The sequence below is a fragment of the Henckelia pumila genome, chromosome 4 (genome assembly GCF_033568475.1).
Source record: "Henckelia pumila isolate YLH828 chromosome 4, ASM3356847v2, whole genome shotgun sequence".
Taxonomy (NCBI): domain Eukaryota; kingdom Viridiplantae; phylum Streptophyta; class Magnoliopsida; order Lamiales; family Gesneriaceae; genus Henckelia; species Henckelia pumila.
This window is the reverse complement of record NC_133123.1, coordinates 27782484-27798640: the sequence shown is the minus strand read 5'-3', so window position 1 is coordinate 27798640 and position 16157 is coordinate 27782484. Positions and strand designations below refer to the sequence as shown.

The 16157-nt window shown below is 36.4% G+C and overlaps 3 protein-coding genes across 6 annotated transcripts; 2 read left to right on the top strand and 1 right to left on the bottom strand.

The window, feature by feature from the left end:
• Window positions 1-86: 86 nt before the first annotated feature.
• On the top strand, window positions 87-2257 carry LOC140865892 (CASP-like protein 4A3). The gene is made up of 3 exons (XM_073270722.1): window positions 87-687; window positions 828-969; window positions 1788-2257. The coding sequence occupies exons 1-3, from the start codon at window positions 158-160 to the stop codon at window positions 1971-1973; spliced, it is 858 nt and encodes a 285-aa protein (XP_073126823.1). The 5' UTR covers window positions 87-157; the 3' UTR covers window positions 1974-2257.
• Window positions 2258-6917: 4660 nt separating this feature from the next.
• LOC140863412 (protein KINESIN LIGHT CHAIN-RELATED 2-like) lies at window positions 6918-10007 on the top strand. 2 transcript variants are annotated; one of them, XM_073266824.1, is made up of 3 exons: window positions 6918-7316; window positions 7607-9569; window positions 9663-10007. In XM_073266824.1, exons 2-3 carry the CDS (start codon window positions 7630-7632, stop codon window positions 9838-9840), a joined length of 2118 nt encoding a protein of 705 aa, XP_073122925.1. In that variant the 5' UTR covers window positions 6918-7316; window positions 7607-7629; the 3' UTR covers window positions 9841-10007. The 2 variants fall into 2 exon arrangements, with proteins under 2 accessions (XP_073122925.1, XP_073122924.1); XM_073266823.1 differs by having other exon boundaries at window positions 7604-9569.
• A 178-nt stretch (window positions 10008-10185) lies between these two features.
• On the bottom strand, window positions 10186-14938 carry LOC140863754 (L-aspartate oxidase 2-a, chloroplastic). Of its 3 annotated transcripts, none has more exons than XM_073267390.1 (8): window positions 14601-14938; window positions 13485-13627; window positions 12781-13135; window positions 12131-12373; window positions 11967-12023; window positions 11745-11825; window positions 11599-11660; window positions 10186-11464 (listed from the first exon to the last, which is right to left on the bottom strand). In XM_073267390.1, exons 2-8 carry the CDS (start codon window positions 13616-13618, stop codon window positions 10453-10455), a joined length of 1944 nt encoding a protein of 647 aa, XP_073123491.1. In that variant the 5' UTR covers window positions 13619-13627; window positions 14601-14938; the 3' UTR covers window positions 10186-10452. The 3 variants fall into 3 exon arrangements, with proteins under 3 accessions (XP_073123491.1, XP_073123493.1, XP_073123492.1); XM_073267392.1 differs by having other exon boundaries at window positions 13485-13596; XM_073267391.1 differs by having other exon boundaries at window positions 14608-14938.
• Window positions 14939-16157: the final 1219 nt, after the last annotated feature.

Sequence of the window (16157 nt, the reverse complement as noted above, 5' to 3'; positions counted from 1 at the left end):
CATGGTCTTATTTTTTAAATTAAAATATTAACCCAAAATATTTAATATTTAATAATAATTTAATAATTCCGCCGCCCCCTCCAAAATCCAAATCCTAGAAACCAATAAACCCACAAAATTTCGAAAACATCATCACCCAATACACGCAGCTCAAACTATGAAAAATCAAAGTAAACAACGCGCGCCCCCCGATTCCGGTTCCGTTTCCGGTACCGGTTCCGGTTCGGGCTCCCCGCCGCTGTCCTCTCTGCATGATCTGGCACTTCCCAAATCATCCCCGCCTCTCTCCCGCCGCGACAGCGGGGAACACATATCGCTCTCGCCGCCGCGTTCATCGATTTCATCTGATCGGACGACCATCGATCATGGGTTGTCTCCGGAGAGAGACAAACCTCGATCGCCGGAGATTTATCCGCCGGTGGTGGTGGTGAATCGCGCCGCGTCGGAGCAGCCGGTGGGCGTGGCGACCAAAACCGCCCGGGAGGAGGGCGATGGAGGTGGGGTGAGGAGGGTTAGACCGTCGCTGTCGATACTGAGAAGCGCGAAGAGGAAGAAGTTGGTGAAAAGAGCTGCTCTGGGGTTCAGGATTTTTGGGTTTTTGTTTTGCTTGGTTTCGTTTTCGGTGATGGCAGCTGATAGAAACCAAGGCTGGGCTCTTGATTCTTTTTATCGCTACAAAGAGTTCAGGTCTAAATTGTTTTATTCTATCCTGTTTAACTTCGCACAATTTTGCAAGTTTCAATTGTTTCTCTTGTCTTCACTAGTTATATTGTGAAATGTTGTGTTTTGATATATCTTCTTTCGAAAATTGAAATGGGATTTTGCAGATACTGTATATCAGTGAATATTATAGGCTTTGTGTACTCGGGAGCTCAGGCGATGGATTTGTCTTTCGACTTGGTTACCGGAAAGTATGCTGTGCAGCATAGAAAGCAGCTCAGATATTACTTCGATTTCGCCTTTGATCAGGTAAGTTTTTAAAGCTATTATTTGGAATGTGTTAGTGTGTATGAATAAGTATTTGCACCTTATGGAGAATGTATTTCATATTTCATTTTCTGGATATTAAGATCCATATCTTGGGTTGATCATCACAGTGACAACAAAAGAGTCGGACCTAGTCATTTAGGTGATATAAAAGGAATTTGTATGCAAGCTTGATTTTTTGACAAAATTTTGGATGTGAAATCTGAATGCATTTAAATGTCGAAGACTTTAGCTTACTTTGCTGGTGAGTCTATCCTTTTCTCTATGCCTACGAAGTCATTCAACGAATAGAACTGCAATGCAATTTACCAAGAGACCATGGATTTAAGAAGCATTTTTTTTGCCATCATTTATTGTTGTCATCCTATTTCACTTCACTTTGCGAGTGTGTATTCCATCAGCTTAGTACTTTAAACTGAAGAAGCAAAAGGGGCTTTATCGGATGAAAAAGCGAGAGAGAATCCATTCACCAGCTAGACATTTCCACTTGAATTGCCTGGGTTTTGTCCATTTTCGTATTTAAGTCTCAAACTTTATTCTCATTGAAAGTGGTATCGGCTCTGTTTTTTCTATCCATTTTTGGATCTCATCGTGGATTTATCTCTTATTCCCGACAATCTGCTAATTTTCTTGGTTTGATTGGGCTCAAATTATGTTTATATCAACTAGTACATTATGTCACTCAATCCTCGATTCTTTCAATATCTCGCTGCTGTCATTGGTTGGTCTTTTTGAGGTCTGGCACAATGCACTCCACGTAAAATATTTGATTGGTGATAGGCATTATTTTGTGGTGGCAGTTGATTGCTTACCTTCTGATATCGGCATCTTCGTCGGCCACGGTTCGGATCGATGACTGGCAATTGAATTGGGGAAAGGACAAGTTCCCAGATATGGCAACGACATCTGTATCAATGTCTTTCCTTGCGTTTATCGCCCTCGCCTCGAGTTCTCTCATATCTGGTTATGCCCTCTGCACATCCTGATATCTATGTGGCGACAGTTTTACTTCACTAGCCCTGTTACTACCTGCTAGGTAAAATTGTGATGAGTTTATGTGCAGAAAAAGAAGCTGTCAATGTAAGTTTTCCCAACTGTACATGTATCCAATGTGTTGAGTCCACATTTGTGTGAACCTTAGAATTTATACTGAACAGATTACCATATAATCACTGCCTTTAAATTGTCCACATTTGTGTTTGTTGTTTGTAAGCGATTGCTGAGCCGGGTTGAGTGTTATATTTACCCTGTAAATTTTTATTAAAAAAAATATCAAATTTGAATTATATTAATTCAATAATTAATTTTAATTAATAAATAAGATATGGCTGATAGCCTGATACTGCTTTGATTTGAATAGGTGCAACCAGTCAACCACCAGCTGGATTATATATATATATATATTTTTTTTGAAAGAACTGGATTATATTGTTGCGTGTAAGAAAATGTGGGCAACTTTCTGTCTGAATTCTTACATTGTGGTTTGATATCAGACTCTCCGTACAATTTGATCCAGATTCGTGATATTTGGGCTCAAATGATTTTGTACATGATAACCAGGCCAGGGCTTATTCCTAGCCCAATAGTGTCATATTCTAGGCTCTCATCAACAACGTCAAAGCCCAAAGCAAAATTTCAAGTTTATCTATTGCATAATGATCGTCAAAGCCCAAAGCAAAAAAATTGTGGATTTATTCGATTTTTTTGGTTAGGGTATCAAATTAGACACTAGCGTCTCAATAAAGGGATGACGTCTCACGTTTCCAATCCGAGACTCCACCTCCACCCCAAAATATGAAAGAAAATAAAATAAAAACAAAAATTGAGTATTCTACCATATAAATAAATTAGAATATTATCAAATAGTTGATCCAATCCAACAGATGTCGCTAGGTATTGTAACAAACTCATAAAGGAATCTTAGAATGAGAGGAGTACCATCCGATTTGTATTTGTATTGAAAAATAACATTTTTAATGTAAAAAAAAAATATTTTTTCATAAATCGGATTGAATATCTGTTTCAAAATTTTGATCCATGGGACGAGCTCCTACGAGCTTTTACGTAGTATATAGTATTTGCAGTAAAATTATACTTGCGTCTTTGAGTAATCCAAATCATTCCAGTGTTTCCAAAGCAGAATACAAATCCACACAAATGCAAAAAAATATAATAAAATAAAATAAAATGCAAATACTCTCATTCTTACAACACACACAAAAATAGCACAAGTTACATGTTAACTATCTCAATATGATTTATTTTTTTTTAATACAACGTGGGCGTGAAATAATTTTAAACGTAACTTAATTAACTAAACATCTCATATAACTTATAGAATTTGAACTCAAAACCACTAATTATATTGAAATATCGCCTTCGCCATTACAACTAGTAAGCCGCCCGCACGGGCCACGATTTGACATTGAGCCAACAAGCCAACACACTGATATTATTGACAAATCTAAATTTTTAATCATTTTTTTATTGGGTTTTCTGACTTTCTGTCGATGTATTTAAAGGAATTTTAATTTTCTGTAATTCTATAACACAACAAAAAAGGACCAATACCTACGTATATAATATATATATATACATTAAGGCATCCACCCAAATTGTTTCAAATTTAGGCTTTTCTGGTGTGATTATTTTATTAAGCAATGCACTCAACTAATTAAAAGATGATTGAGATAGTTGGTAGCATGATGCCAAATATTTGGTCTTAGATTAGACAAAACAAAACAAAATTATAAACCCAACAACTACAAAATGATATGACTCATGGAAAATGTACCCGTCACAATTAATTTTATTTTATTAACATAATTGAGATGGTTCTAGTACCCTTCCCATTCAATTATTCTCTTAATTCAAAAAAAAATCAATTATTCTTGAAAACTCATTTTGTTTCTTCTCATAATACTAGGAATTATTGAACAATATCTTGCGAGCAAAATTCTATTTTCAAACATTTTAACTACATTTGCTTCTTTGAAATTCTATTTATTTTTATTTTTTTTAGATATTGAATATCACTTTTTACATCATCTTCTTAACGTTCGACTACACTACACGCATGCACACGCGTTCACGGACACACACACTCATATATAATATGTGGTTAGGGGTAGAATAGATTGAGTGAACATAATTAATTTGTTGGGGAGACCTTGTCATGTAATGCGACATTAGGAATCTTTTATAAATCCCATACTAATTAAATCATTATTAATTGTGATTAGGAATCAAGGCCGGGTTCGATTGGTGCACCGACCCGGAATTTCCTGAGCCCATGGCCCAACCACCCAACACGAGGTTTCACCCCTCGGATTAATATATATACATTGTTGGTCTATAATAGTATTTGGTTAATCAAATTAAATTAAATCATCGATTAATTATGTACATTACAAATCAAGTTGGATTTTGCTTAAAATATTTTTCCCTTGAATTTATAATTTTATTATTATAAAATTTAAATTTATTTTTTTAAAAAAAAAAATGGTATATGGGTCTTGGAATTTTAATATGTTAATATGATGTTTTTTAGATTTTAAAATCCACTCGAATCATCCAAAGAGTGGGACAACATGTTCCGAAAACTTTATCCATAAATTTAACTTTAGAGAGTGTGCCTTTGGAGAAAAAAACTTTAAAGAGTGTGACAAACAACTTTACACATCTGATTTTTTATTTTAAAAAAAATATATGATATCAACTATTTAATCACATTATTTTAATAAGACGATCTAAAATTGATCATCCAACATAATTACAAAACTATTAATAATTCGACGAAAGATACATAATCAAAAAATGTAATACACTTGTACTCCAATACATATATGACTAACATTGAAATTTTATAATTAACTTGATATTACTTATTTAACTAACAATGTAGACTATAATAGATTCATATCTCAAAACATCATACCCCAGGACATACAAAACTAAAAACGATGTTTCAAGGGGGTGTCCAAGTTAGTAGATTAGGTGAAATCTTGGCTATAGGTCAGAAGTTCGATTCCCTCTGCCAATACCTTTTTAGACTAACCTATCACACAGGGCTTGTCTAGTGTGGTTTACCTGACTAGCGTAATTTGCAGGTTATTGCGTAAGTCCAGAGATTTACCCAGAGCGCACCGAAAGATAGCGGCTACGGATTCCCACGTCACAAAAAAAACGACGTTTCCTTCTCTTTGTAATGTATAAATAAATAGTTGAAGTAATCACGTTCTTAATGTAATAATAATAAATAATAATAGTGATAATAGTTGGCTAACCGCCGATTAAATCAACGTTGGTGTGATTGATTTTTCAGAATTAAATTCGAATTAAAATGACATGTGCATTATTGGTTGTATAAATTACTACCAAAAAAAAAAAGGTATGGTTGAAATTTAATAGTAACAAAAAATATATATTGTTTCTTTGGAAATGAGGCCTAACTTTAAATTTATTGGTCCCACGCTATTTTTTGGTTGGGCTGGTCCCATAATTGTAACAAAGCTGTATACATGACAGCTTGTTAATAAATTATGGGAACCCCCAATCATTATAGGCTTGCTTTCAAAAGTACAACCGCCAAAAATATAAATATATCCACTCCAAAAAACTTATGTATAAAAATAAACACTATATTTTATTAAATAAATATTTTTTTTTACATAAATGTAAATTTTATATAAAAATATACTATACGATTTATTTCTGGGACGATCTATATAATTGAGTAAAGTTAATGCACGACCCAATAAACTTGGATGGTTGAAGTCTATAGTTGGAAAGTCATTAATGGCACGGCATGTGTAACGACCATTAATTATGTAATTAATGGAATATTATGCAAAAGTTTTTGGAGTTTACTGTTTTTTTTATTATTTTTATGATTTTTTTTGGAAGATGTGATGATGGTGTTTGAGTTTCACTTTCATCCGATGAAAACGTTGAAGAATTTTAGTAGTTTCATTTGTATGTTATTTTCAGGATAAATTGCATCGGCCCCACATTCACGATAAGAATTCAAAAATACTGAAACCCCAAGTATAAAATTAGATATATTTAGAATCTTTATTTTTTAAAATCGGGCATAATATTCTTTACAAACGAATTAAATGTGCTAGGATTTTTATAACGATTTGATAGGTGATTTAATGTTTTTTAAACTTTTACTTGGGTATGATGCAGTTAGCCATTATTTCTAATTTCCAAAGTAAAAATATTTTTCTATGTGATTAAACTGATTAGTTTGCTTAATGTAAACGCTCAAAATCTTATGATATCGAATAATTAATATCTATTTTTTTATAAAAAAAAAAATCAACCCTTTCTCATTTTCATTAATAAGCCCGTAATAAATTACTTTAGATGCTGTCTTCTTAAAAAAAAAAATTAGAACAAGGATATATGTAGCCACCCATTAAGTGCATAAAAATATAATATTAACATATTTGTACTTTCTTTAAAAACACTAAATTATTTTATTGTAATATAATACTTTTAAAAAAATTATTATTCTATCATATAATAGTTGAACACCTTATGATATTTTATAATACGCATAAGATGTACAATTTGATACTGGTATCAGATTATTCTTCTAAATAATACATACTATTTACAAAACATTGTAAGTCTACAATAAATTTCATGAATCCCAATGAGGGATACAAAAGTAGATCCAAATAATATTAAATTCCACGATTTTTTCAGCATACCAATCTAACATTTATTTGTTTTGAAGACGACCAAGTGCGCCCTGATTTTGTGATGGACTTTTGTCTAAAATTTAAATATATATTATACAAACAATATCTAATAAATAAAATATAGAATATGTTTTTAAATTTTATTTTCCAATGATTTATTATTTAATTTTGTGTGAAGGTAATAAAGAAAGCGGAAGAAAAGACAGTAAAAGGGGAGCGGTGGCGGTGGCGGGCAATGGTGGAAGCTGACAAGTCATCTTCATGCTTCGCAATTCCAACTTTGCTGCACCCCACCTACACATACATTCACACACACATTTGTATGCGTTTTACTTTATCAAAGCTCCAATCTTTCCAATCATTTTTCGGGGAATTTAAATATATTTCTTGATAAATTTGTTGGGTCGATTCTTGATTATCCTATTCCACCCTACGATCCCTTTTTTCCAACAAACAAATTCTACGTGTCCCGTAATCTCCATTGCCCGTCAACACACATATATATACACATAGATATATGGATGCAAATGGTCGAGAAAAGTAGAGGGTGGGGATAAATATATAGCTGTCTCTGACTTCCGAGCGTTTCAGCTATTGTTTCTTGAGAAAATAATCGAGGTATGACCATGTTTATGTACTGTGTCCTGTTATTATATATGTTTTTAGCTTTTCTTGATTCGTAGTTTGTGATTTGCGGGTTTCCATTTAGTATTGAAGTATTTGGTGCCTTGTGGAGATGTTTCCTCCTTACAGGACTTGGGATTTAATTGCAAAAATGAAAGATATACTAAATTTGAAACTTGTTTCTATTGGGGAATTCGCTGCTTGCGTTGAGCTCAGTTATATCATGACATCGTTTGATTTTTAATGTTTTTGGAATTGTCTGGTGTATGTTTTGTATGCAGAAGAAAGCTTTGTAACCAGAGTTTCGATGCCGGGATATGTGATGGATGGATCTAATGGCGCCGAGGATTTGGAGGGATGTAATTTGAGCGGTAAAGAAATGTTTGCAGAGAGGTCTCCTAGAAGTCCATTGAGTACCCACAGTCCGCCACTGAGCACGATGAGCGGCTATGAAACTGACTCTATTGACCTGGCCTTGGATGGAGCAATCGACACCTCCATCGAGCAACTTTATCGCAACATCTGCGAAATCCAAAGCTCGGATCATTCACCCTCAATGCGTAGTTTCTATTCGTATGGTGACGAATCACGAATTGATTCCGAGTTGCGGTTTTTCGCTGGGGTGGAGGTTCAAAAGGAGGTTGTGATGGAGAAAGTTGGTGGGGAAAAAGAATCTGAAGATGATAAAATTATTGAGGAAGATTCAGGTAAGCCGAATTTGCCACCTCGTGGGGCAAAACGAACTAATTTGGAAGCCTGTAGGAAGAGTAGTTCGAGGAGCAAAACTCTTAATGGCAAACCACCTACGGGGAAACAAAGCGGGAAGGATTTGAAGAGGCTGAATACAGTCTTCTCGAAAAATGAGACAAGCCCTCCATTTGCAGGGAAGAAATGGCCGTATGGAAGTGAAAATCAACGTGAACCTGGATACCTTGGACCATATCTACTCAAACAGGCAAGAAACTTGGTAGTTTCAGGGGATAATAATTGTCAAAAGGCTCTGGAACTGGCTCTTCGGGCGATGAAATCCTTTGAATTTGCCTCAAACGCCAAGCCTAATCTAGACTTTGTCATGTGCCTGCACACCGTGGCAGCGTTATACTGCAGGCTTGGCTGTTATACCAAGGCAATTCCCATTCTTGAACGATCAATCGATATTCCAGTGGTGGATTTAGGCCATGATCATGCGGTGGCCAAATTTGCAGGGTGTATGCAGTTAGGTGATACTTATGCGATTCTTGATCAGTTTGAGAATTCTATACTGCTTTACACGGCAGGTCTGGATATCCAGCGTCGCGTTCTTGGAGAGAAACATCCTCAATTCGGTGAAACGTGCAGATACATAGCTGAAGCCCAAGTTCAAGCAATGCAATTTGATGAAGCTGAGAAGCTTTGTTTGGTGGCGCTTGATATCCATAAAGAAAATAAAACATCAGGTTCTGCACAAGAAATAGCGGATAGGAGATTAATGGGACTTATTTGCGATTCCAAAGGAGATTATGAAGGCTCCCTCGAGCATTATATTCTTGCAAGGATGGCCATGGTTGGTAATGGACAGATTGCGGAAGTGGCCGACATAGACTGCAATATTGGGGATACATATCTATCATTGGATAGGTATGAAGAGGCAGTTTTCACATATCAAAAGGCTCTCAATATGTTCAAGTCAAGTAAAGGAGAGAACCATTCGTTAGTTGCTATGGTATACATTCGTTTGGCAGATTTATTCAACAAAATAGGGAAATTTACTGAATGCGAATTATACTGTGAAAATGCTCTTCGAATTTATGACAAGCCATCTCCCGGTTCTCTCCCTGAAGAGATTGCCAGTGGTCTGGTGGACATTGCGGCAATCTACGAATCACTACGTGAACCAAACCTGGCACTGCAGTTGCTACAAAAGGCGATAAAAGTGTACGGTGATGGACCAGGGCAGCTGAATGTAATAGCAGGAATTGAAGCACAGATGGGATCTCTCTATTACATTTTGGGAAGCTATTTTGAGTCTTACAGATCTCTAAACAGTGCAATTTCGAAGTTTCGGGAAACGGGAGAGAAGAAATCTGCCATTTTTGGTGTTGTCCTCAATCAATTTGGGCTTGCCTGTATGCAACTTTCTTTGATAGATGAAGCCTGTGATTTGTTCGAAGAAGCCAGGACTGTTCTGGATAAGGTATGTGGACCGTGCCATGCCGACACTCTAGGAGTCTACAGCAATCTTGCAGGCATATACGATGCAATGGGCAGGTAAACATGGTTTGAAACGTGAAACGATATGTATTTTGAATAATTCAGATAAATGGACCAATTACTGAATTTAGTTGAACTGATTTCTTACAGGACTAGCGATGCAATCCAAATGTTAGATCATGTTGTGGAGATGAGAGAGGAGAAGCTTGGAACTGCAAACTCCAACGTTGAAGACGAAAAACGTCGGCTGAGCGTGTTACTAAAAGAATCGGGGATGGTCCCGAGCAGAAGATCGAAATCTTTAGAAGCATTGATCAGTCGTCAGTAATTCTCGTATGCATATAGCCAGCTCGAATTAGCTTTGTCAATAGATTAGGACTTGTTCATATAGTTAAAAGGTCCATTTTCATCCATTATTGTTTCAAAGATGGTACTTCATTTTCGGTTGTGGTTGCCACAAACATTGGTTCAAGTCAATATAACTGCATTCATCATTCTTTCTAGAACATCTTTCAATATTTTCTTTACACGTTAGGATGAACATTGTTGGGTTGGCCTACCAACTTGATCAAAACTTATTCCTAAAGTAATCGGGATCGATTGCAATTTTCATAAATAGAATTAATCAGAAGGAAACCCGAAACAAAGGAACTACATGAATCAAATATAATCAATGTACTTGTTTCGATAAAGGAAACCAATTTTTTCTGCACAATATATAAGCTACAATGCATTGGAATATGCATCGAAAAATCCAATATTCAAGGACAAATAAGACCCCCAAAAAAGGGAACATCAGGTCTCTACAAAAATTGCACATTCCAGCACAAAGATCCAATCTTGCAAAATGATTTCATGATTTTAGTTCATATATAATAATAAACCAAACTTGCCAAGTTACCCCACCGGCAAGAAGACTGAAACAAAACAATCTTCATTTTCAACAAATCTGTTGCCTGTGTAATTGCCTTGAACTCCATGTACTATTAACTGGTGAACTAGGGAAGATAATGGTAGGCAACCTCTTGCTCTCTTCCAAATGAGGATAATCTATCGTGTAGTGAAGCCCCCGGCTTTCATGCCTCGCCAGAGCGCTGCTCACTACAAGCTTCGCACAACAAAATAAATTTCTCATCTCACACGCCTCTAGACCAACCATGGTCGGCTCCCAACCGTTCTGAAACAAGTATGTTTCCCACTCCAGTTCCAATTCTCCTATCCTCTTTTCAGCAGCCTGCAGCCTAGTTGTTGAACGAACTATCCCGACGTACTTCCACATGATTGACTGGAGCTCTTTCCTTACCTCCCTTGTCCTGCGTACTATGTTGTTCAAAATAACATCACCGAGTGATTTAGGCATTATGGGACGAGCCCATGAAATTGAAGCCCCGCGATCAATACGGAAGCTCTTCATGTGATTGATGGACGGTTGGACAGCTCGTCTTGCAAACACGAGAGCTTCTAACAGTGAGTTGCTAGCCAGTCTATTTGCTCCATGCAAACCAGTGCAAGCAACTTCACCAGCCACATATAGACCTTTGACATTTGTTTCCCCTTGGAGGCCGGCACGAACTCCACCGCACATGTAGTGAGCAGCTGGAACTACGGGAATCGGTTGTTTTGTTATGTCTAAACCGTTCCGGAGGCATTCAGCAGCAATGTTTGGGAAATGGGAGAGAATTTGGTGTTTGGGTTTGTGACTTATGTCGAGGAGCACATACTTTTCATTGTGTTTCTTGAGTTGATCGTCTATACTTCTCGCTACAACATCCCTAGGGGCGAGTTCTGCCCTCTTGTCATACAAGGGCATGAATCTTTCCATGCCTAAGTTGTAAAGGATTCCTCCATCTCCCCTCACAGCTTCAGTTATCAAAAAGGCATTTTCTCGAGTTTTTGTCGGTTTAAGAGGAAGACCTTCATCAGCCAGAGCTGTAGGGTGGAACTGCACAAACCTGGGAGCATAAAATGTATCAAACAAGATCAATTGGCATAAACAACCAATGGCTGAGTCCATAGTGCCTAAGGTAAAACAAGTGTTCCAAGTAACCCAAATCAGCAATAATCCTGAGGGTATTCAGAATCTTACTCCATATTGGAAATTACAGCCTCAGCTCGGTGAGCCATTGCCATTCCATCGCCAGTGGCAACCTATAGAGATAACGACAAATATCTTCAATAAATTGTATTTCTATCCTGAAATATTCTGTTTATTTTCTTTTGCTGAAACTGTACCAAGGGATTGGTAGTGCTCGGATAGATATGTCCAGCCCCTCCTGAAGCAAGTAGAGTTACCTTTGAAATGAATCTCACGACCTAAAAGATTCAAAAGGACACAAAAACAAGACCATAGAGGCTCTTCCATTTCAGTAAGGTCGTCTTTAGAATATCTTCCAACAAAAAAAATACGAACAGGCCATATAACATATGAATCATATCCACTTTCTAAGTTCTAACCTCATTTGTCTCAGTATTCAAAGTATCAACCCCGTGACAAACAGCATCAGAGCCATCCTGAAAGCCAGCTGACATAATTATATTAGACAATGACACTGGAAAGTCAAGAAGCACTTTTGATATTTCACATTTCAAAGAAAGATTAAAGATGGACCAAGGTAAACCTGAGAAGTCAGCAAATCTATCGCAAAATGGTGTTCAAAAACATAAATGTTGGGATCCTTCCAAACTGCCTCCAATAGCGCCCTCTCTATCTCCCGACCAGTCATATCAGCAGCATGTACGATTCTATGATGAGAATGGCCCCCTTCCCTTGCCAGGTGCAAATTTCCATCTTCCCCGTGATCGAATGAAGCACCCATAGCAATCAACTCCCTGATTCTCTCAGGCCCTTCGGTACACACCACCTGGAAAATTTCACAAAAGATGGTAAAAAATATTAAACACTTGACACTACTTTTCTGTTTGAGCGAACACAAACAAAGTCCAAATCCAAATTTTCCAAACTTAATGTTGATATGATATCTTCATTAAATACATCACACAAACTAAATTTCATTTTATTTTTAGCTTAAACCTGCAAAGGCTGGATGGTATGGACACATACTACTGAATAAAACCTTAAAAGGCCAAAATATATGGAAGAAAGGGACTAAATCAGAACCTCTCCTCAGACTGCAAGGCAATATCATAAATTTCAATCTTTTTGGTGGAACATAAATCAATTAGTGAAGTGGCTGTCTATGGATAAATATAATCAGAGTATATATTATAAGAATGTTTTCACAAGATAAGTGGAGGAAAAAGTACCCACTCGAACAGTCTCCTCATCACAAAGATAGGCGCCCGCAACAATTGTATCTTGCACGTGACTTTCTACTGAATCTGATGGGCACAACACAGCACTCACACCGCCCTGTGCATAGTTTGTGTTGCTTTCGTGGGGCTCAGCCTTCGTTATCACTGCAACGGTTCCATGTTTTGCAACTTCAAGAGCGTAACGAAGGCCAGCCACTCCACTTCCAATGACAGCAAAATCAAAATACTTGGTATATCCATCTCTCAAGCATGATGTGATGGTTACCCTGCTTTGCTTCCAATCCTCCTTGGATTTGGAATGAGCATGGTTACTGTTATTGACCTGAAGGACTTTGGAGACCCCAAAAGACCTGGAGAAACCAAATTAAGCATCAGAGAAGATGTAATCTCCAAAAACAAAAACAAACAAAAAAACAAAAGAAAAAGGTTAGCGCTATGATCATAAAAATGAGTTGATTGAACATGAGTGGAATGAAAAACTTGTCGAAGAAATCTCCAAAAAAAGATTGTTTCCACGATTACTGTTGCAAAATCTTAAACAACCAAAAAGTTCAAATTTTTCATGTCCAAAATAAATTCTCCACCCCTTGTCAACTAAACTCACAATAGACAGCATCAAAAAGAGAGAAGACCAACTCAAAATCCTCGTACATCTCCAGATGCACAACGTAAATTCAATTTTTTTTTCAAATTACGTACCAAGAAAGCTCTTTCTGCATACATTTTGAGACTGCTACAATGTGAACCCAAGAAACCTGTCTGCAGCTTTTCCCCTTGTATAAAGTCTCTTTAAAAGGTAGTCCGCCGCTTCCTAGAGCCACACCGGTGGCCATTTCAGTACTCTGCTTAGTGAAAGTGTAAATTCATTTAATCTTCGACCAGCCACTCTAAAAGAGAATCCAATTGAATCACTGATGCAAACACTCTCACCATTTTTATAACTAAACTATTAATAAAGTATTGGAAACTGTAGTCTCCAAATACTTCTTCTATGGGTCCCTGGGTTCGATTCCAAGGTTAATATGCTAGTTAATTCATTTTAATTATAAAAGCAAAAATTATTGACATAAATCATAATTTTCAAAAAGAAAAAAATTATTGAAAAATGGCATATTTAAAAAAAAAATAGCATGCAGTGTGCAAAGCCAAGAACCATACCAAGAAAACAGATTCCACATCAATTTTCTCTTTCTAATATGAGCTCTATGCCCCAGTTAACTTCTCGCAAAAATTTCAAAGCAATGTGGAAAATGGAGAAGATACAATAGCTCCAGAGGATAAGCATAAACATACAATGAAATAACAAGGTAGAACGACTAGCAACATACAACGCATTAATATACAATATGATCGATGGTAAATGCGGTGAAATGCAAATTTACATATGCTCGGGGCTGCCATTTTAATATGTATCACAAACTCCCGGATCCGAATCAGAATCGATACTTGAAAAAACAGAGCAAAAACTTGGGTTTTAGCACAAGCAATAGGAAAGTCTAGAAAGTTAATCGAATGCAACACACCTCGTACATAACGATGATGACATGATTCGATGAATGACTCGGACATAAGTACTTGCATACCTTACCTCCGCATATAACAACTACTTGATTATTCATGCTAATTGAGGTAGAGGAGTATCAAAACAACTCATAAGCTAAAGATTAGCAAACCGATATTTTCTTAGATGTTTCATCAATAACAAATGCATAGCGCATGCTCGCACACTTCATTCAATGAATCAAACCATCAAAGTCTAACAAACCAAAAGAAAACCCAAAAGAAACTCATTAGTTGTCAAGAGAAAGGACATACGATTGACCTCCTTGGCCTCCTGTGGCACCCCTTTTGTAAAATCAAGCTAAATGGTTCTTAGACGCGGGTTCTTGGCCCCCCGGAAATCAAACAAGAATCGGAAACAGGAACCAGCGGATCTCAAATATTTACTCAGGCAACAAAAAAAAGATGGGAAATTCTACGCGGCGGACGAAAAGGGAAGTGAAAGGAGGGAGTTGCTCGACGCGACAGCTGATTCAGAGTCGAGATTGCAGTGGCATCGTTCAACTTCGCGCCATATCCTCCGCAACCTTCGTCCTTCCCAAGCCGCTCGTTTCTTTTTCTTTCTCTCGTATGTTGTTTTTACTTTTGCTGCTCATTTTCTTTTTCATTTAGGAATTAATTAAATAATCATAAATTTGGCTTTCAAGAGCAATAAATAAACAAACATTTCCATATTTCCATATGTTCCCTATTTTATTCTCAAATAAATTTGATTATTTCTGTGCGCTTGTGTTCATGATGTTTGCCAGATTTTTGTAAGTTGAAAACTCCGGATTAATGTAATAACTTATAAATTAAGCTAATTAAGTAAATGCATTAAACAAGTTATGTGCGACTCGAACTAATGACTTTTGATTAAGCATCCATTTATTTTACCAACTTGAACATCTATTGAGAGCGAAAAGAACCAAATTTTTACAATCCATCGAGATCGATATGTAAGAAATTATGGTACATATCAAACGAGATATCTATGATGACGGAAGCAGTGACGACCGATGCCGCTATCCTTGACGAACTGTGCATACGGCGTCTCACATTTAGAAAAGTGAAACACGCAACGCACACTTTTTTTGAATCTCGTGCTTCCGAACACTAATTGATGATATGGAAATTGCTTATAAATACCGAGACTCTTGAGGTCTCTAAGCACACAACTCATAACAACACAAATACACCATCTACGATAGAGTTGAAGTGCTTAGAAGGCTTCAATCGGAGGAAAGCAGCATACTTACAAATTATTTGATGGCCGGAGGTAACACTCGATCTGCTTCTGCATATTGTTTATCATGTTCATATAGTTGTATAAATATGATTCTTGAGAAAAACTATAAGACGATATTATTATTATTATTCTTTTTTCTAATTGAACATTTGAGTATATTGACTAGTTTATAAAAAAATTGTTTTTAATCAACTGTATCATAAGTACATAACTCATTTAAATTTCTTGAATATTTGATTTTTTTTAAAAAAAAAAAAATCATTTCCCAAATTTATTGGTGAATCCCCAATTTCTCTACAACCACTTAAAAAAGCAGAAAAGAAAGAAATGAATATTTGGTATATTTTTGTGGCAAAAGAGAACTTTGCCACAAGCAACGAGGCCACAAAGAGAAGGCCCCGTATCTTCCTAGGAAAGGTCGAAAAAGAAATTGCCCACTACATATTCAAATTGGTGGCCATTTGCACTAACAAAAATAGTCAAAAGAAGCAACTTTCTCCTTTTTTTGAAAAAAAATAAAAAAAAAATTCTATGACGAAATTATTATCATTATTGTTATTGTAACCGTCATAATGAGAGTGATT